Below are 21064 nucleotides of genomic sequence, written 5' to 3'. Positions count from 1 at the left end.
ATCCCTTGGAAGCGGTTTGTTCCACGCAGTCATTACAGTGTTTTGCTTGTTAACATGCTACGTCCGACTCTGGTTCAGTGTCTATGTATCTACCTCCCCCCTTTTTACCCGTTCAGATGCCATTGTTCCATATGTCTTTGCCGGTCCTTTCTCTGTTTGCTTCTTTGTGAAGCCACCTTCCTCTTAGTCAGGGGTTTCCTTTATGGTTCTGTCTCGGCCTCAGGGTCTGTTGTTAGACGAACTGCCCTCGGATCCCTTGGACCCTTGTCCGCAGCCTCCATCCAGGCAGGCTGGGCCGAGCCTGACCTGTTCCTGGCACATCCCGCGGTCACTCTGTGTGTTCAGTGAGAAGTGTGGACATTGTCACCGTTGCTCACCTGCAGCTTTGTTGGCTGGATTACATACACCAGCGCTTGGTCCACGGAAGCCAAGAGCTTGCCCACCGGCCACCTGGGCTTGGGCCACCGGGGCAGGCTCGACGCCGAGGATGGCGGGGAGCAACAGGGGGAGTGTGAGCATCTCCAACCCCCAGAGTCCTCCCCCCACCATGGCCACACTCCTGACCAAGGGGGTGCTGGGGCCCCCCAGGTCATGCTGACCAAACGCTTGGAACCCTGTCACTCATGGGAAGTCGGGTTTTGATCATCACACGCATCTTTAAGACATGTAGCCCGTGGTGTAGCAGTGGCAGGACATAGTTTAAATGGTCTTTATTAATGAAATCTCTGGATTTCCTAACGTGGTTCTAAGTCTGTTCAATATTTGCAGTGGGTCTTGTGGCTTTTGCATCAGTGATGTCTTCCCCAGCTAACTCCGTCCTTGGGAAGTTGCCAGCCCCAGCCGTGGCTGGGATCTGAGCTTTCCTGCCCTCGTCATTCAGGCCTTTGTGGGCCTGGTCTCTTGGAGGCTCCGAGCCTTGCAGGCAGTGTCAGTGAGTGGATGGTCATGGGGGACATACAGCACCCTGACCCCCTACCTGCCAGAAGCGCCCCTGCCCAACCCTCACACACAAAGTGCCACCAAGCATCATTCCAGGATTTTAACCTCTGGCCCTCCGGCCGTCTCTTTGAGCTCTCAACCTGGGTGACTGTCACCTGGGGTTCTCCTCCTCCCTCAATCAGCAGGGCTCGTGGGTCAACAGTTTGCATCTCAGATGTGTTGCTGCTGCTGACCCCAGAGGCTGACCCTTGCAATTTTAAGTCCAGACTGGCCTACACTTCCTTTGGGTGATGGCACCCTTAGAGCCTGGGTGGTGGTGGACACTGGGGTGTGTGCCTCCCCTACACCCGTGCCCATTTGCGTGCACATGCACACTCATAAAACCATGCACATATCCACATAACACACATGCATGTACACACACACAGGTACACTGTCTCACAGGCCTCATCGCGTACACACACACACACACACACACACACACACACACAGGTACACTGTCCCACAGGCCTCATCGTCAGTAGTGGAGGTGGGTGGGGGAACATGGAGTCAAGCAGAACTGGCCCCCAGAGAGGCTAACCAGCCTGGGGAGAGAGTCCAGGGGTACTTCCTGGAGGAGGCAGCCTGAGCGGAGCCTCGAAAGATGAGTGGAGTTCCAGGTGCGGGCTCAGCTGGGTGTTTGGTGGTTGGTGGTCACATGTCCCTTGTTGGTGCAGAATAGGAAGGTCATGAGCTCAAGGGTCAGCTGATAAAGGGAGTCCGAAGGGCATTTGGAGGAATAAACAGAATGACCGAGGCCGGAGTCTACACATGGCCCTTGGACAGGTCCAGCCCACCACCCGTTTTCATATAGCCTGTAAGCTAGCCTGCCTTCCCGTGCTTAAATGGTTAGGGAAAAAAGAACATTTTGTGACACCCGTCCTTGGGAAGTTGCCAGCCCCAGCCGTGGCTGGGATCTGAGCTTTCCTGCCCTCGTCATTCAGGCCTTTGTGGGCCTGGTCTCTTGGAGGCTCCGAGCCTTGCAGGCAGTGTCAGTGAGTGGATGGTCATGGGGGACATACAGCACCCTGACCCCCTACCTGCCAGAAGCGCCCCTGCCCAACCCTCACACACAAAGTGCCACAAAGGGGCACTCCAGGATTTTAACATCTGGCCCTCCGGCCATCTCTTTGAGCTCTCAACCTGGGTGACTGTCACCTGGGGTTCTCCCTGCCCCTCCCTCAGCAGGGCTCGTGGGTCAACAGTTTGCATCTCAGATGTGTTGCTGCTGCTGACCCCAGAGGCTGACCCTTGCAATTTTAAGTCCAGACTGGCCTACACTTCCTTTGGGTGATGGCACCCTTAGAGCCTGGGTGGTGGTGGACACTGGGGTGTGTGCCTCCCCTACACCCGTGCCCATTTGCGTGCACATGCACACTCATAAAACCATGCACATATCCACATAACACACATGCATGTACACACACACAGGTACACTGTCTCACAGGCCTCATCGTCAGTAGTGGAGGTGGGTGGGGGAACATGGAGTCAAGCAGAACTGGCCCCCAGAGAGGCTAACCAGCCTGGGGAGAGAGTCCAGGGGTACTTCCTGGAGGAGGCAGCCTGAGCGGAGCCTCGAAAGATGAGTGGAGTTCCAGGTGCGGGCTCAGCTGGGTGTTTGGTGGTTGGTGGTCACATGTCCCTTGTTGGTGCAGAATAGGAAGGTCATGAGCTCAAGGGTCAGCTGATAAAGGGAGTCCGAAGGGCATTTGGAGGAATAAACAGAATGACCGAGGCCGGAGTCTGCACATGGCCCTCGGACAGGTCCAGCCCACCACCTGTTTTCATATAGCCTGTAAGCTAGTCTGCCTACCCGTGCTTAAATGGTTAGGGAGCACCCTGACCCCCTACCTGCCAGAAGCGCCCCTGCCCAACCCTCACACACAAAGTGCCACCAAGGGGCATTCCAGGATTTTAACCTCTGGCCCTCCGGCCGTCTCTTTGAGCTCTCAACCTGGGTGACTGTCACCTGGGGTTCTCCTGCCCCTCCCTCAACGGGGCTCGTGGGCCAACAGTTTGCATCTCAGATGTGATGCTGCTGTTGACCCCAGAGGCTGACCCTTGCAATTTTAAGCCCAGACTGGCCTACACTTCCTTTGGGTGATGGCACCCTTAGAGCCCGGGTGGTGGTGGACACTGGGGTGTGTGCCTTCCCCACACCCGTGCCCATATGCGTGCACATGCACACTCATAAAACCATGCACATATCCACATAACACACATGCCTGTAACGTACACACACACACACACACACACACACACACACACAGGTACACTGTCCCACAGGCCTCATCGTCAGTAGTGGAGGTGGGTGGGGGAACATGGAGTCAAGCAGAACTGGCCCCCAGAGAGGCTAACCAGCCTGGGGAGAGAGTCCAGGGGTACTTCCTGGAGGAGGCAGCCTGAGCGGAGCCTCGGAAGGTGAGTGGAGCTCCAGGTGCGGGCTCAGCTGGGTGTTTGGTGGTTGGTGGTCACATGTCCCTTGTTGGTGCAGAATAGGAAGGTCATGAGCTCAAGGGTCAGCTGATAAAGGGAGTCCGAAGGGCATTTGGAGGAATAAACAGAATGACCGAGGCCGGAGTCTACACATGGCCCTTGGACAGGTCCAGCCCACCACCCGTTTTCATATAGCCTGTAAGCTAGCCTGCCTTCCCGTGCTTAAATGGTTAGGGAAAAAAGAACATTTTGTGACACGTGCAAGTCTTATGAAGTAAACGGTTGGTGTCCCTACAGTTTGGTTGGACAGCTACACCCCGTCTTTTACATACTGTCCTGGTCGATTTCCTGGTACAACACAGTCCTTGTGACAAAGGCCTGGACATACTGACCAACTGGCCCTTTCCAGAGAATGTCCGCTGACCTCTGACCTAGACTTTCTGTGAAGGGTGGTTAAAATGTGCTTCTTAGAACTGAGCAGCTGCCTTCTGTTCTGCTCTGTGCCCGCCGCGTGGCCCGTGCGCTGATAAGCCTCTGGGCGGTTTCCCGGGACAGGGATCCAGGAATAGGACACGTGGAAAGGAAGGAACATGCTGCTTTATGGTCTCTATTTAGGAACAATTGCACTGAAGTCAATCCCAGTGGATCAAGATGTTAAGTAGAACACAAAATGCTAGAGAAAGCACTGAGAACACTCCCAATTTCCAGGTGGGGAAGCCTTTTAGGAAGTGGCATCGAAGACAGAACTCACAGTGCACAGCAGAGCCTGCTTGTGCTGTGTCCTGGGGACAACGCATGTCACAGGCACAGGATCCGCCTGGGTTTGCAGGAGCCCCGTGGGCGCTGGGAGGCCCCTGGGCCCCAGCTTCACCTACTTGGCTCCAAGAGTCGGCTGAGATCCAGACACTGCACTTGGTGCCACCCTTTGCTCCTCTACCCTTTGGAGATCAGAGAAGGCCCCAGTGCAGCCAGGGTTGAGTCCTCATCATCTCTGCTGTCCCCAACTGGCTTCCTGCCTCATGCGTAAGGCCCCCTTTTGAGTAGGTGCCCCATATCCTCTCCACAGGGTGGACCCTCTGTACTCACAGTTCAGGACATTGCCCCACCTGTGTCTGCTGCCCTCCCGGGCTCCCCCCACCCAGTGCCATCTTCCTCATATCCCTCAGGGGCACCACTTTCAGTGACACACCTCATCTTTTTCTTACCTGGGCACGATCGCCTCTAAGATCCACACTCAGCCTTAAGATGGCAGGGCCCTGTTCACCGCCGTGTCCTGGCGCTCTGGTGCCCGGTGCAGGGCTGAGAGCATGTGATGGAGCCTGTGTGGGAAGGAGGGATGGAGAGGGTGAGTGAGTAAATGAATGAGTGAGTGAACGGGTGAAATTGACCCGGCTGAGGGGCCCATGTGCACAGAGAACCAAGAGCTCACTCCAGTCGCTATGGGCTGTTTTGTCCTCTGCTTCTCACTTATTTTATGAAAAGGTGATGTTGCAAAGAGAGTTAAGACCTGGATTCCGACCAGTTAATCCAACTCTGTTTCCTGCTGCGCCTGAGGTTTGCCCAGGGGCAGCACTGGCCTGACCCAGGGCACGGCCCCTCTCATGCTGGTTTATGTTACCTGAAATTTTGACCTCATGATGCCAGGCTCAGTGAGTCAGGGTCTCTCTGTGCCCCCCCGCCTGCCCCAGGGCCGCCTGTGACCTCTCTCTCCCTCTGCGTGTAGGGGATGATCGCAGAGCTGAGGGTGCGCAGTGACCCCCAGGTGAGCCCCATGCACTGCCTGGAGGACGATGACGACGATGATGATGGGGTGAGTCTCCCTCCTCCGCCCCCACCCTCACCCGGTGGGAGGAGAGCCCCAGCCAACAGGGGCCGACCTTCGCCCCAGGAACCCCAAAGTGATGGGACGAGAAAGGTCTCTGAAAGATGCCGTTTCAGGTACCAGGAACCTGGTACGTTTTCAGTTGCCCTATAGCCCCACCTCCCCTGGAACTCTCCACTCAAAACACACATGGGACGCAAAGTGAATGCTGGGTGGACACTGGCCCCAGGACAGCCCGGAGTTGATAGTTGATAGCACTGCAAACGTGTGTCAGTGTGTGAGTGTGAGTGTGCGTGCACACAGTCAGGTGGGAACTGAGGAGGCACGTCCACCTGTTCCTGGGTGTGGACAGATAGGAGGAAGGCCGTGTCCTGGGGGAGGCTCCAGGCCACAAACCTGCCCCTGTGGACACAGCTGTGAAGAGAGTGAGGTCGTCCGGTCCTGTCCCCTCAGCTGCCTTCTGTTCTGCTCCGTGTCCACCGTGTGCCCTGTGCGCTGATAAGCCTCTGGGCCATTTCCCAGGACAGTGACCCGGGAACAGGATGACACGTGGGAAGAGAGGAACATGCTTCTTTATGGTTCTCTGTGTGTCTGGCCCGGAGCCACATTGATTTCCAATGGGTCTGACCGGGCATGTCTCACTGATGACCGGCCGACACCTCGGAGGGCCAGGTCCCTCCTGGTGACCAAAAAACCTCCCCTCCCGCCCGGGCCTGGGTTGGGTCTGGGACAGGCGGGACCTGCCTGGTTTGCTCTCCAGGCCCTGCTGGGGACGGGGCTTTAGTCACCAGCTTCTTCCTGTTCTGTGAACCCTCAGGCGTCAGGGGACTTCGGAAGTGGGCTGGCGGAGAACCCGGAGCTTCTCAAGAAGGAAGAGGTGAGTGCCCCCATCCCAGCCTGGGCCGTGCTCCCTCTTTTTTTTTTTTTTTTAATATATTTTTATTGACTTTAAAGAGGAAGAGAGAAATAGAAACATCAGTGATGAGAGGGAATCATTGATTGGCTGCCTCCTGCATGTTGGACCGAGCCCACAACCCAGGCATGTGCCCTTGACCAGAGTTGAACCTGGGACCCCCCAGTCCGCAGGCCGACGCTCTATCCACTGAGCCAAACGGGCCAGGGCGCCGTGCTCCCGCTCAGTAGAAAATCCGTTTTTCTACTTCTACACGCTCCTCGAGTCCATCGGGTGACCCTGACATCCTCACTGTGCATCCCATTGGCTGGTAGGGCCCCAAGGGACTAGCGAGTGAGTCAGAGAAGGGGGAGCCGTGCAGGGCAGCACGAGGCCAGCTCAGTGAGTTTCTCAGCTCACGCTGCTGATACGACGCAGGAGGGAGTGTGTCTCAGGGACGTGAAAGGGGCTGGGCCCTCCACTCCCATCATCTGTGTCACGCCGTCTGCACCAGGGCTCGGGCATCCAGGGCGTAACAGGAGGCGTGCTGAGCTGCCCTGGGATGGACGGTCAGCACCCCCCCCCCGCCCCCAGGCAGGGCTTGGGACCCCTGGGCTTGCCAGGGTGGAGGTGGGGCAGGTGGCTCGCCCACCTGTATGGTGGGCTCCTGGACACGGGTCAGTGCGTAGTGGCCCAAAACAGCCCCCCACCAAGGGTCAGGCTGCCTGTGTGTTCCTCCACCGCTAAGCCTCACAGACACGGCTGGATTTGAGATCGTGCACTTTTGCCCACCAGGCTCCTACTTCCACCCAGGGTGCCTTGGCCACACACCAGCCACTGGGAATGCAGTGACCCCACAAAACCATGGTGTGTGAGCTGTGCTGGGACCACAGCGTGAAATGCCACAGCTTGGTGGCCTCTCTTCACACATTGCGGACCAGTAGTGTTATTGCTAGCTTTACCCAGTGGCCAGATAAGTTTCTATTGAACGAGAACAAAAAAATGTTTTACATAAATGTTAAAGGCACGCTTTAAAATTAAATAAATACCCACTGCATTTTGAAGGTATTTATTACATCTTCTTACAAGCTAATATCTTTTTAAAGTATGATACTTTGTAAAACACTGTAATATGAAGCGAGAATTCTCGTGATCCGTCCACTTAGTAGCCTGGAGCAGCCGTCGCCAACTTTCGGACCTCATGGACCACCAGTGGTCCGTGGACCACCTGTTGGTGACCGTTGGCCTGGAGGGTCAAAGACCAAAAATGGGGTCCCTATTTAGTTAGGTTGATCCTGAGCCTGCAGCCTGTCCCTGGCTATGCCCACTAGCAGGCCACTGATGAGCGAGGCTGCTGACCACCAGAGGGACTGGGCAGAAGCCTCCATGGCGTGGGCGGGCTTGGTCCAGGTGGAGGTCCCAGCCACAGGGAAGGCCTGGTGTCCCGGCCCTGGCTGCTGCTTGCCTGCCTGACGGGGGGTGGGGAGGGGAGCCCTCAGACAAGACTCCCAGGGTGACCATCACCCACACACGGCGTCCCCAGGGAGTTCATGCCAAATGGGGGTGGCCGGCTGCAGGAAGTGTCTTGCCTGCGTGTTTGAACATCCACTTGCACCCACGTCCTCGACTCCATGGTGCCTCTGGGAACAGGGAAGACCGGTTTTCAGAGCAGAGTGCCTTATGCCCTCCGGCGGGGTGGGTGGCAGTCACCCAGCCATGGAGTGCCAGGTGGGGCCCTCGCCAAGGACACGCCACAGCCACACAGCGTGTGCAGTGAACCACTGGATCCCTCCCGAGGGCATCGGTGACAGTGCTGACCGCGGCCCTTCTCTGTGGGGCCCACGGGAAGGAGCTGGGCTCTGGAGTGTCCCCGAGTTGCCGCCCGGAGCCCGGGGAGTGGGCGCTGGTCCCTCCCTCGCATGGGGAAGTTGGTGGGCCTGGGGAGTTCAGCAGCATAACCTAAACCTGACATGTGCCAGCACACACATTCACAGGACGTCCAAGTTTGCTGACTAACGGAGCCGTCTTCCCACTCTCACCTTGCCAGGGAGCACCCCTAAAACCCAGCCCCCCCGAGGCTCCCCCGGTCACTTCTCCTCCCTTGGCTGAAGGCAGCCACTCAGAAGATTCCAGAACAGAAGAAATCGAGGAACAAACCACTGTGTCTATATTGGGAGGTAAAGCTCTTGTGGGTGTGTGCATGTTACTAGTGTGCATGTTAGTGGTATGTGAGCGTGTTAGTGGTATATGTGCGTGTTAGTGCTGTGCGTGTTAGTGGTGTGTGTGTTCGTGGTATATGTGCATGTTAGTGGTATATGAGCGTGTTAGTGGTATATGAGCGTGTTAGTGGTATATGAGTGTGTTAGTGGTATGTGTGCATGTTAGTGCTGTGCGTGTTAGTGGTATATGAGCGTGTTAGTGGTATATGTGCGTGTTAGTGCTGTGTGCACGTGTGCGTGGCGGGTGAGGCTCTCCTGTCCATCGCAGACAGAAGCCCCAGCCTGGGGAGTGGTCAGCACCTGCCCTGCCCCCTCACCTTGGCACATGCGGGGTCCCCTGTGGGAATAAGCTGCCCCCGGAGAAACTGGGTAGAGCGGCTGCTGGGACACGTCCTTCTCTTCCCCAGGGTGTGTTTCTTGTGTCTGTTTCTGGGGTATTTGTGGGACTATCTGGAGTGTGTTACCGGAGTGCCACGCCGCTGCTCAGCCCGGGGGCCAGGGGGTCGCTAGGGGACATGAGAGCCTCTGTGAGATGGGTCCACCCTGGGATCAGCACGGGGGGTCGGGGACGTCCCCTGGCGGCCTGGGAGGTGCGCTGGCCGAGGGAGTGCACAAGCACAGGCCTGTGGAGCAGGGGCAGCGTGCCCGGAATGCATGGGAAATGGAGTGTGTCAGAGTTCATTGCGGCATCACAAAAAACTGCCGCAGATCCAGCCGCGCCGTGTCTTGCCTCACGGCTCTGCAGGTGGGAGTCCTGCTCGGAGCCCGGGGCTGAGAGCGGGTGGGCAGGCTGCTCCCCTGCAGGAGGCCCTGGGGGAGGTCGGCTCGCTGCGGTGGTAGGATGGAGAGTCCAGGTGCTTTGCTGCTCTCAGCCAGGGACCATTCTCGGGGTCCAGGGGTCGCCCACATGCCTCAGCGCCTCCTCGGGACCCCGTCCGCCTCACCTCTCCTGCCTGCCTCTTCTGTTTTGGGACCTTGGGTAATGATTGGGTCATACCCCAAATTTCCAGAATAAACTCCCTGTGCTCAAGTCCGCTCATTAGTCACCTGCCAATCACATCTTCACGGCGGTGCCTAGATGCGTGTCAGGCTGAATAACCAGGGAACGGGAATCTCAAGGGGACATCTGTGCAGTCTGTCTGCACATTTATGTTGAGGTTCTCAGTGGTTCTCAACCTTCCTAATGCCGCGACCCTTTAGTACAGTTCCTCATGTTGTGGTGACCCCCAATTTCATTGTTACAAATTGAACATAATTAAAGCATAGTGTTAATCACAAAAACAATATGTAATTATATATGTGTTTTCCGATGGTCTTAGGCGACCCCCGTGAGAGGGTCGTTCGACCCCCAAAGGGGTCGCGACCCACAGGTTGAGAACCACTGTTTTAGAGGCTTATATAGACCTTTTTCATTTAGAATAAAAGCATTGATTGCGTTTTAAGTTAATAAAATAATACATGGTCAGTGCAGCCAAATTAGAAACAGAAAAGAAAACGGATGAGTGAGAACCGTCCAGCGGTCCCCCAAGATCGTCCCTCCGAGGCTGAGGACGTGCTGCCTGTGGCATCTGTCGGGGACGTGCTTCCCAAGGCGCAGGCAGGATGGCAAGGTGGGCGGAACGCCTGGCCCCCCCAAGAGTTCTGAGTGAGGGGCGCAGGCCCCCTGGGCCACGGGGCAGCCCAGCCCCGCCTCACTGTCCTGTGTGTCCAGGGGCCGTCTGGGCATAAAGTGTGGATCTCGGTTCTTTTATTTTTTGCTTATACAGGTTCCGTTTTTCTAGCTCCATTTGTCAAAAAGCGTATCGTCCTCCCCCGCCCCCAGCTGCCTTGGGGCCTTTGCTGAGCGCCAGCTGCCGTCTGTGTGGGCCTGTCTCTGGACTCCCCTGTGTCCGTGGGTCTGCCTGTCTGTCCTGACGGTGGGACGCACTGCCAGTGTGGATGCGGCCTTGTGCGGAGGCCCGGGATCAGGTCCTTATTGTTTATCGTTTCCCGGATCCGCCCGTCCCTGACACAACTGCTCTGCTGTTCTCTGTCCTGTGTCTTTTCTTACGAACTTTAGAATAGGTTTGTCTGTGTGTGTTTTTAAGAACAGCCGGCTGGGTTTTGGGTTGGAATGCCGTTGAGTCCATAAGTCAGTATTGGGGGAGGGGCTGGGACAGCTCACGAATACCGAGTCTTAAAGAAAGAAAAAGAACACGGAGTCTCCTGACCCAGAAACACAGTCCCTCTTCCTGTACGGAGGTCCCTTTCCTCTTCTCTTAGTGATGCTTTTTCCATTTTAAATGTTCGCGTAGGCGGGGCTTTTAAATCTGCCTTCAATCACACTAATTCCTGGAATGCATCCTGGGCGGTTTCCACCCCACGCCATCGGGGGGAAGGGGCTGGGCTGCCCTCCTGAGGCTGACGTGTGACTCAGTGGGTCCAGGGGAAGGGGCGTCAGGGGTGCTTGGGCAGCATCCACCTGAGCAGAGCAGAGGGTGGGTGGTGGGAGATGCCCACACATGGATGCAGCTTCGGTTTCTGCTGGAAACAGGACAGGAATCGCCCAGAGCTCTGCCCGCGGGTGATGCTGTGCAGCCCTGGCAGTGAGAGCTCCCTCGGGAGTCGTCGGGCCCAGGTGGGATGAAGGGCCTCAAATCCATCCGGTCCCCAGCTCTGCTGCTAGGCTGTCCCCGAAGCCGGTCAAACCCCAGAAGGGTCAGACACTCCTCTGAACTTCCCTCTGAAGATGGGGCCTCTGCAGGTCACCAAGTGCCTGGGACATTTCAACCCAGCACGAGCCCTGTGTTTGCTAATGGACTCTGTGATGCTGGAATGATCGGGTGAAAGGTTTTGGGGAACTTTGTCAAAATTCACCCACAAATTTTACATGTCAAGCACAGAGGGTAAGGCGCCCACCCTGCAGCTAGCGAGGAAATTGACAAATGGGAGAAGCAAGGAGCAGGGGCGATGGGGAACGGGCACACGCACTCGCACGGCACTGGCTTGGGCCGCTCCTCTCTGCGGGGTGGTGTGTGCACAGCTCTGGGACATGCGCCGCTCAGGCAGGGCTGATTGCGCCAGAGCTGGCCTCTGGGCAGGATCCTTGGTGGGGCCTGGTTTCCCCACTGTCACCATCTCCCCAAAAGAAGTCACACAGGACACCACTGGGCAGTGGGGAAGCCTGAATCCGGCTGCGTTAGGTCACTGTATGTGACAGTGCTGTTTCCCAAGTGAGACCATCAGGTTGTTCAAGAACGTACTCGTTCTTGGGAGACGTGGCATTCAGGGGGAAGGGTCATGATTATGCAGGGGATTCTAGGGGCTCGGCGAGAGGAGTGGAGTGTGTGTGTGTGTGTGTGTGTGTGAGAGAGAGAGAGAGAGATAACAGTGAGTGTGAGAGAAGTGTGTGTGTGTGTGTGTGTGTGTGTGTGAGAGAGAGAGAGAGAACAGTGAGTGTGAGAGAAGTGGAGTGTGTGTGTGTGAGAGAGAGAGAGAACAGTGAATGTGAGAGAAGTGGAGTGTGTGTGTGACAGTGAGTGGGAGAGAAGTGGAGTGTGTGTGTGTGTGTGTGTGTATAACAGTGAGTGTGAGAGAGAAGTGGAGTATCGTGTGAGTGTGAGGGAGAAAGAACTGGAGTGGGTGCTTAGGGGTGATGGGCGGCCCTGGAGGGGAGCGTGAGCTGAGGGCAGAAGCTGGGCCATGTTCAGGGCCTGACCTCTGTCCCCCACCCCCAGCTCAGACCCTTCCTGGCTCAAGTACAGTCATCACCTGGGACAGCAGCCATGTCCTGGAAGAGGTGAGGCCGCAACCCTGGCCCAGACCCATGGGGGCCCCAGAGTAGTCAGTCCCTCTGGTCCCCTCACGGGTGACCCGATGGAGTTCTGAACCCATACCCTTTCTCTGTGTCCCTACGCCTGGCACCAGGTGGGCACGGCTGGGAGGCTCTGGCCAGAGCATGAGGAGCATGTGGGCAGGGAGAGGGGACAACTGGGCAGGTCCCTGTGGTGCCACCTGCCCGAACCCTGTGCATGTCCACTCTTGTTTGTGTCTCCTGTGTGTGTCCACCCTGTGTCCCTGTGTGGTACTGACCCAGCCCAGGACACAGGAGTGGTGGTGTGGGCAGGTAAGCGTGTGTGTGGCCCTCCAGCCTTGCCCTCTCCTCCTCCCAGGGTCTCGCAGGCCCCGTGGAGCAGAGCCCCCATGCACGGGCTGTCCCTGGGCCGCAGGGGCCCCCTGGACCCGCGGGGCCACCAGGGAAGGATGGTGCCCCTGGAAGGGACGGTGAGCCAGTGAGTACACATTTCTCCTCGGTCCTGCTGGGGTGGGGTTCAGGCAGGAAGGGGAGAGAGCAGTGGGCCCTGGGGACCCTGGAGACCCCAGGATGGTAGGCACTGTGTGGGCTGCTCCCCTCCCTGCGGGAGAGCGGGAGGGTGTTGGGGAGGCTGCGGGCAGAGCCAGCTGTGGACGAAGGTGGTCAGACGATGGGTGGAAGGTGCTTCCCTCCCACACAGACCGCTCTCCCACGGGAGTCAGGGCTGTGGAGGCGTGCAGCCCCGGGTCCGATTCCACGCCAGATGGGGTGGGGCCCGAGCCGTGAGTCCATCACTAACCACTTCTCTCGCATGTTCCAGGGCGACCCTGGGGAAGACGGAAGACCCGTAAGTGTGCTTTTCTCTCTGGCCCGCCTCTTACCTGACATTTGTGTAAGGCCCTCAGCACTTTTTACCCTGTGACACTCCTCAGGCTCAACACAGTGAAGAGGTTTCAAAATGAAGCCATTTAGAAAATGCAACCTAACTTCGCTAAGAAAATACGGAGTTAAAAAACACACAAGTATAACTCTTGGTAGAAAAGTATAAAGTTCCTAGAGGCCCGATGCACAAAATTCATACAAGGGGCTCGGCTCTCGCAGTCCCGGCTTTGTTCTGAAGGTCGTCCGGAAGGACGTCTAGTCTAATTAGCATATTACACTTTTATTAGTATAGATGCCCTGGCCGGTTTGGCTCAGTGAATAGAGCATCAGCCTCCAGACTGAAGGGTCCGGGTTTTGATTCCGGTGTAGGGCACATACCTCAGTTGCAGGCTCGATCCCTGGCCCTGGTTGGGGCATGTGCAGAGGGCAACCAATCAATGTGTCTCTTTCACATTAATGTTTCTCTCTCTCTGTCTCTCCTCCTTCCTCCCACTCTCTCTAAAAATCAATGGAGAGATATTCTCCGGTGAGGATAAAAAAAAATAATAAAGTTATGTGTATGTATTGAAATGTTTAGGTTGATTACCAGGGATAAAAAAGGGGGCGGGGGGAAGGTATAGCTTCCAAATCCTTAGAGGGAAAAAGTGCGTAACAGAAATGAAAGGCTGCCCGCGGTCGGAGGCAGCACACACAGAGCAGGAGACGGTTATTTGCAGGTGTTAGTTAGATTCATTAGCTGCCATCTCAATCCATGTAGAGTTTTTATCTTAAAATTCTTCATTTGGATTTTTAAAAATCAACACTCGTCCTAAGAAACACAATGAAATGACACAAGAGAGTGACAAAGATTTGGGAAGCAAGAGACCGGCAAACGGCAGCAGGCAGGAGGGAGTGGCACATGACCAACCCTGACAGGAAAGGTAGTACACACATGGCACGAACCCGCACAAGGGGCAGAGCGCCCTCGCTCCGGTGAGGATGGCCAGGATGCTGCAGGCAGCCCTGGCAGGTTCTCCCAGGTGCTCTCTGTAAGGCGGGGTCACGTGCTGAGCCTCGGGAATCCCCAGGGTCAGGAGTGCCCACCTGCGGACCCAGCTCAGGCTCAGCTCTGCTCCTCGGTGCTGGGTGCTCTGAGTGGGAGCAGACATCCAGGGCTCACAGCCACAAGCTGCACGTCTGTGGCTCAGACGTGATGGGGCAGAGAGGCCTTCTCCCTGCCTAAGCTGCCTGCCTGTCTTCCAGGGTGACATAGGCCCGCAGGGCTTCCCGGGAACCCCAGGAGACGTGGGCCCCAAGGGCGAGAAGGTGAGTCCAGCCTGGCCGGGGCTGTGGGTGGAGCCCTGATCCATAGCAGGGCTGTGCTCCCTGGTGTAACCCGGCTTCTTCTGTTCCCAGGGGGATCCTGGAGTTGGGCCAAGAGGACCCCCAGGACCCCAAGGGCCTCCAGGGCCACCAGGACCCTCCTTCCGACACGACAAGCTGGTGAGTCCTGCACAGGCCTCTTCCACCACGGTGTCCGCCCGCTGTCCCAAGGAGGGACCCTCTCATCCCCTACGTGGCCTCAGACCTGGAGCCAGCCTTCCTGGGGGTGTCTGGGTCCAGGGGAGTCAGGTGTCTGGGCCTATGGTGCCCAGGGAGTCGGACAGGGGCCCTCCGGTTGGTTCTGGGCCTCAGAGGGGCCTCCTTCACGCTTCTTTCACTCAGTGGAGAGGGTGGGGTGTTCACTCTCTCTCTGCTTCCTGTCTTTCCCTGGTGGTGAGATGGGAAGTGCCTAGGGGACAGACAGCATAGTGCAGGGGGAGGAGCGGGGGTGGGCTCCCCCGAATGCAGACAGGGCTGGGCCGGGGCACAGCTCAGGGCTCTGGGTGACGGTGTCTGTGCTTTCCCTCAGACCTTCATCGACATGGAGGGGTCCGGGTTCAGCGGTGACCCCGAGAGCCTTCGGGTGAGTGTCCCTCGGCTGGGGTGTCTCTGTGACAAGGGGAGAGGAAGGGAGTTTTTCGGGTGCTGTGTGCATGACTGTTCTGTTTTTCTGTGTCCAGGGCCCGAGAGGTTTCCCTGGCCCCCCCGGGCCCCCCGGCGTCCCAGGCCTTCCCGGAGAGCCAGGCCGATTTGGGGTGAACAGCTCCGTCATCCCAGGACCCGCAGGCCTTCCCGGTGTGCCTGGGCGGGATGGACAGCCTGGGATCCCCGGCCCCCCAGTAAGACCTGCCTCCCCTCAGCTGCCCTTGTCCCTATCAGGGTCGGCTGGGAATGTGGGGGAACACTAAGTGTGGGGGCCTCTTCCTGTCTGGGCAGAAGCTCCCCTCACCGCCTCTACTCTGTCCTCAGGAGGGAGGGCTCCCCACTCTCGGTGGGGAGGAACCTGATGGTTTGGGCCCTGACCTGCCGGGTGACCGCATGCAATGCCAGTCACCTCTCTGTCCCTCAGTGGGCAGCCGACCTCACAGAGGTCGTCTCCAGGGGTGATTCTCATGGGGTCAGGGTGGGCCCACTGCCTGAGGACCAGGGGCTGTGTGGGGCCCACGTTGGCCAACTCACCATTCACAGGGGTCTCAGAGCCCGGCTACTCCCCTGCTCCTGGCACTGGGAACAAACACAGGGGCCTGGCGATGCCCACAGATGTCACTATTGCAATCAGGTCACAGAAACCAGGTGCGGGGAGCCTGGTTTTCACTTGATAGCGTGCTCTGGATGCGTAATTCACCAGGTGTGGAGTCATCCTATTGACAGCATGCCCTCCCACTTCAATGAGAGTCCGCCCCAACATCGTGGGTGAGGCAGCCCCCTCACCAGGGGTCCAGAGGTCCCTCAATTTGACGAGCAATTCAACCCCCCCCCCAAAAAAAAACAAAAAACAAAAAAAGGAAAGAAATTTAAAATCTGGGTGGAGCAGCATGAGCTTCCTGACGTGTGTTACTGCGAGCCATGGGGTTTGCGTGTGTCCTTGATCCTCAGGAAATCTGTGGACACCCAGATCATCTGCTGACCCACCTCTTTCTCAGCTGCTGAATTCCCTCCGGCCCCACACTCTGCTTTCTCTCCTTCAGGGACCTCCAGGAACCCCAGGAAAAGACGGGCGGCCAGGAGAGGCCGGCCAGAAAGGCAGCCTTGTAAGTCACTTCTTCAGGTGTCCAGGGTGGATGTGTCCTGCAGCCACATAGTGTGGCCAGAGGGTGACCAAACCCTGCATGTGGGGTTTGGCCCTGGTGACTTCATGAGGAGAAATGCCATCAGGGCAGCAACACCCAAGGTTGTGGGTGACTTTACTCCAACAGGCAGCCACCATCACCACCGTCGTCACAGTGCGACAGCGGGGGCCTCGGGCTCCCCGAGTTTGCTCAGAGCCGCGGCTGGCTGGGGTTCGTGTGAAAATTCAGGGCCTCGTTACCACTGTTTCTCTGAACTGATGATTTTTGGACTGATGTTTTTGAAGAATATTAACACTTCATTTGATTTGGACGTTTTATTTCAAGTTTCAATTGTGGTTGCATCAGTAATGGAGAAATTTTCAAGGCTGCACAAACCTCTAATTGGAGTTGTGGTTTCCTTCTGGTTTTCTGCGAATGACGGCGGGGCTGGGGGTGTGCCAACCCACAGCCATTGGAAGATGCTTCCATGTGGCACCATCTGTGAGCACACGGCTACTTTGGGCTCAGCTGAGGGGGTGAATTTTAAGAGAACCCCTCTGCTCAGAGCTCCTCACTTTGGCCACCTGAGCTAAAAGGGCTCTCCTGGGCATTTGCTACCTGGCACACAGTTGTGGGACGGGCTCTTGGCAGCGGTTCAGTACTGGCCCCCACGGCCGAGCCTCCCCTGGGGCCTCTGTCCCCACCTGGAACAGGCAGTGGTGGGAACAGCCAGAGAGGTACACCAGGCCAAGAGGGGCGCTTGGAGTGTTAGATGCACGTCTTGTGGGAGCAGCAGCGAGGCATCCCAGCTCCCAGGTCCAGAAGAGAGGGAAATCACAAAGGAATAAGTCCACAGGAATGGGAACATAGTGGCCTGTGGGCCGGGATAAAGGAATGAGACCCTGCGTGCTTTCCTCTTGCTGGCTGCTCACTGGCCTGTATAGTAATTATTCTCTTTCCTGCAGGGCAAAGTGGGCACCCCAGGACCTAAGGTAAGATAGACTTCCAGGTCGGGAGTGGCCGCTGGGTGGACGTAGGCCCCGCCCCCCACGAGGGCACAGGAGTGGGCAGGCAGGCTCAGGGGCCAGGGAGCTGTCCTTGGTGCTGATCACGGGCTCTGTCCATCCTGCTGTGGTCAGGACTGCCTGGGCCAGAGAAAGGTGCCCTCCTGCCATTAGGCAGGGCATGCTGCCAGCATAGGGCAGTGGTCACACGTGTGCCCTTGTTGTGTATCAGTGGGCTTGGAGTGTCCTTCACAGCCCTTCCCAAATCTGGTCATCTCCATTTACAGATGAGGGAACTGAGCTCAGGGGTCAGGTGGCCACAAGGGGGCGGCACTGGTCCAGCTTTGGACTCAGCAGGAGGGCCTCCCTGTCTGGGGTCCCAATGTCCTTCTCTCTTGCACTGGGCTCCTGCCTGACCTTGGGATCCTCCAGCTCTGAGCAGTAGGTCTGTGTCTGAGACTGGAACCCCACATTGTACCTGTGTCCTGACTCTTGCTCCTCCCTTAGGCTGTGCCTCATGTCCCATCCCCCCCCCCCCCCACACACCCCAACTTCTGCAGTAGTAATGGGGTACCAGGCCTTCCAGACTCACTCCAAGCCCCCCTGCCTCCTCCCCAGGCTCCTTCCAGCAGCACCCTTCCCCCTCACCTGCCACAGCACCCCCTGGCTCTCCATCTCCATCCCCACCAGCCCCAGCTGTGCAGCATGCTCTGTGCATGGTGCACCCCAAACCATGAGCGACTCGAGTCTCGCTCCCCTGGAATGACCATCTCAGTTATTTCATTTTTAAGTGGATGAAATCCTCTCGTAAATTCAGAAGAGAGGTGCAGTAGGGTTTGCTTGCTTCATGGAACATTATTTATCTCTATGGCCTTGCAGATTTGTAAAAAGCTTTGTAAGGAAATGTAGGTGTGTTGGGGACACAGTGACTGCCTCAGGGTTCAGCCAACACCCACCCTGATGGCCCAGAGTGATGACATTCTCTCCCCACCTGTGCAGGGAAGCAAGGGAGACCCTGGCCCCATGGGTGCTCCTGGAGAGAACGGCTTGGCAGGAGCCCCCGGACCAGCAGGACCCCCAGGACCCCCAGGGCCCCCCGGGCCTCCAGGACCAGGACTTCCCGCAGGGTTTGTGAGTACCAGCTGCTCCTGGCCCCAGAAAGCCTTGGTCTGTGCCCCACGGCTCCCTCCCAGCATCCCACACCGACTGCCTGTAGTGGAATCCCCATGTGTGAGCTGTGAGCGGCTGGGCGGGCTCAGCAGAATGGGCTGGCTGGCACAGTGAGTGTGGGTGTGTCTCCTGAGTCCACCACTGCCTGGACAGTGCCTCATGGTGGAGCCATGGCCGCTGGGAGGGGACAGGCTCAAATGGTCTCTGCTCGGGGACCGTGTCCCACCAGTGATGCTGAAGGGCTGCTCCAGGGAGACAAAAGCAGAGACTGAGCACCATCACTCAGCCAGGTCCCTGGCACACGCGTGGAGCAAGAACGAGTGACCTAAACTTACGAGGCTCTGTGAACGGGCCCCCATCCAGCCGTCCCTGCCCCCAGCCAGACCCTTCTTACTCGAGGACGAGGATGGCTGCTGCTAGGCGACTGGGCCCTTGGTGTCCGCCCGCTCAGCCATGGCCGATCTCCGCCTCGGGCCAGTGGCCGGCCTCAGAGAGGGTCTCTTTCTTTAAGAAGAGACACAGACCCGAGTCACTGTGTTTTCCAGGATGACATGGAAGGCTCCGGGGGACCCTTCTGGTTGACAGCCCGAGGCGCTGATGGGCTGCAGGTACTGCCTGTGAACAGGTTTGGTCAGCTCTGGGGTGCAGGGGCACCTGGGGCAGGGGCGTACCTGGGACAGGCCTGAGTGGGGACCAAGAGCAGCACCCTGGAGGTTCTCCCACGTGGGAACATGCCCTGGTGGTCGAGATGAATGAATGTGGGGTGGAAGAGGGTCTCTTTCTTTAAGAAGAGACACAGACCCGAGTCACTGTGTTTTCCAGGATGACATGGAAGGCTCCGGGGGACCCTTCTGGTTGACAGCCCGAGGCGCTGATGAGCTGCAGGTACTGCCTGTGAACAGGTTTGGTCGGCTCTGGGGTGTAGGGGCACCTGGGGCAGGGGCGTCCCTGGGACAGGCCTGAGTGGGGACCAAGAGCAGCACTAGAGAGCCAGTGAGACCAACTGAGTCTGGGGCACCGTCCACCCTGGAGGTTCGTCCACCGTGGAGGTTCTCCCACGTGGGAACATGCCCTGGTGGTCGCGATGAATGAATGTGGGGTGGAATGAGCCCTGAAAGATGCTCCTTCCTGCGAAATCTCAGTCACTGAGTTCTCTGGCTTGGCGCCTCAGCCGTCTCAGTTAGAGGGAGCAGCCGGACAGACACTACGTCCATAGTCAGCTAGGACGGCTGGGATGAAATCCTCTCGTAAATTCAGAAGAGAGGTGCAGTAGGGTTTGCTTGCTTCATGGAACATTATTTATCTCTATGGCCTTGCAGATTTGTAAAAAGCTTTGTAAGGAAATGTAGGTGTGTTGGGGACACAGTGACTGCCTCAGGGTTCAGCCAACACCCACCCTGATGGCCCAGAGTGATGACATTCTCTCCCCACCTGTGCAGGGAAGCAACATGTCCCATCCCACCCCCCCCCCACACACCCCAACTTCTGCAGTAGTAATGGGGTACCAGGCCTTCCAGACTCACTCCAAGTCCCCCTGCCTCCTCCCCAGGCTCCTTCCAGCAGCACCGTTCTCCGTCACCTCTCACAGCACCCCCTGGCTGTCCATCTCCATCCCCACCAGCCCCAACTGTGCAGCATGCTCTGTGCATGGTGCACCCCAAATCATGAGCGACTCGCGTCTCGCTCCCCTGGAATGAACAGCTCAGTTATTTCATTTTTAAGTGGATGAAATCCTCTCGTAAATTCAGAAGAGAGGTGCAGCAGGGTTTGCTTGCTTCATGGAACATTATTTATCTCTGTGGCCTTGCAGATTTGTAAAAAGCTTTGTAAGGAAACGTAGGTGTGTTGGGGACACAGTGACTGCCCTGTCAGGGTTCAGCCGACACCCACCCTGATGGCCCAGAGTGATGACATTCTCTCTCCACCTGTGCAGGGAAGCAAGGGAGACCCCGGCCCCATGGGTGCTCCTGGAGAGAACGGCTTGGCAGGAGCCCCCGGACCAGCAGGACCCCCAGGACCCCCAGGGCCCCCCGGGCCTCCAGGACCAGGACTTCCCGCAGGGTTTGTGAGTACCAGCTGCTCCTGGCCCCAGAAAGCCTCGGTCTGTGCCCCACAGCTCCTCCCAGCATCCCACACCGACTGCCCGTAGTGGAATCCCCATGTGTGAGCTGTGAGCGGCTGGGTGGGCTCAGCAGAATGGGCTGGCTGGCACAGTGAGTGTGGGTGTGTCTCCTGAGTCCACCACTGCCTGGACAGTGCCTCATGGTGGAGCCATGGCCGCTGGGAGGGAACAGGCTCAAATGGTCTCTGCTCGGGGACCGTGTCCCACGAGTGATGCTGAAGGGCTGCTCCAGGGAGACAAAAGCAGAGACTGAGCACCATCACTCAGCCAGGTCCCTGGCACACGCGTGGAGCAAGAACGAGTGACCTAAACTTACGAGGCTCTGTGAACGGGCCCCCATCCAGCCGTCCCTGCCCCCAGCCAGACCCTTCTTATTCGAGGACGAGGATGGCTGCTGCCAGGAGACCGGACCCTTGGTGTCCGCCCGCTCAGCCATGGCCGGATCTCTGCCTCGGGCCAGTGGCTGGCCTCAGAGAGGGTCTCTTTCTTTAAGAAGAGACACAGACCCGAGTCACTGTGTTTTCCAGGATGACATGGAAGGCTCCGGGGGACCCTTCTGGTTGACAGCCCGAGGCGCTGATGGGCTGCAGGTACTGCCTGTGAACAGGTTTGGTC

The 21064-nt window shown here is 57.6% G+C and overlaps 1 protein-coding gene across 1 annotated transcript in view; it reads left to right on the top strand.

The window, feature by feature from the left end:
* COL18A1 (collagen, type XVIII, alpha 1) overlaps positions 1–21064 on the top strand; it is a gene marked incomplete at its 5' end in the record, with an annotated part of 54690 nt that overhangs the window by 13692 nt on the left and 19934 nt on the right. Inside the window, 14 exons of the mRNA XM_005878933.1 lie at positions 5138–5224; positions 6054–6113; positions 8176–8305; positions 12064–12125; positions 12499–12618; positions 12961–12987; positions 14265–14327; positions 14418–14504; positions 14914–14967; positions 15065–15223; positions 16073–16135; positions 17119–17145; positions 18157–18288; positions 18873–18935. Coding sequence (XP_005878995.1) covers positions 5138–5224; positions 6054–6113; positions 8176–8305; positions 12064–12125; positions 12499–12618; positions 12961–12987; positions 14265–14327; positions 14418–14504; positions 14914–14967; positions 15065–15223; positions 16073–16135; positions 17119–17145; positions 18157–18288; positions 18873–18935 — 1134 coding nt within the window. The remainder of the gene's footprint in view (positions 1–5137; positions 5225–6053; positions 6114–8175; positions 8306–12063; positions 12126–12498; positions 12619–12960; positions 12988–14264; positions 14328–14417; positions 14505–14913; positions 14968–15064; positions 15224–16072; positions 16136–17118; positions 17146–18156; positions 18289–18872; positions 18936–21064) is intronic.

The sequence above is a fragment of the Myotis brandtii genome, unplaced genomic scaffold, assembly GCF_000412655.1.
Source record: "Myotis brandtii unplaced genomic scaffold, ASM41265v1 scaffold577, whole genome shotgun sequence".
NCBI classification, from domain to species: Eukaryota; Metazoa; Chordata; class Mammalia; order Chiroptera; family Vespertilionidae; genus Myotis; species Myotis brandtii.
The sequence above is the reverse complement of the archived record's forward strand: the minus strand, read 5'-3'. Positions and strand labels throughout refer to the sequence as shown.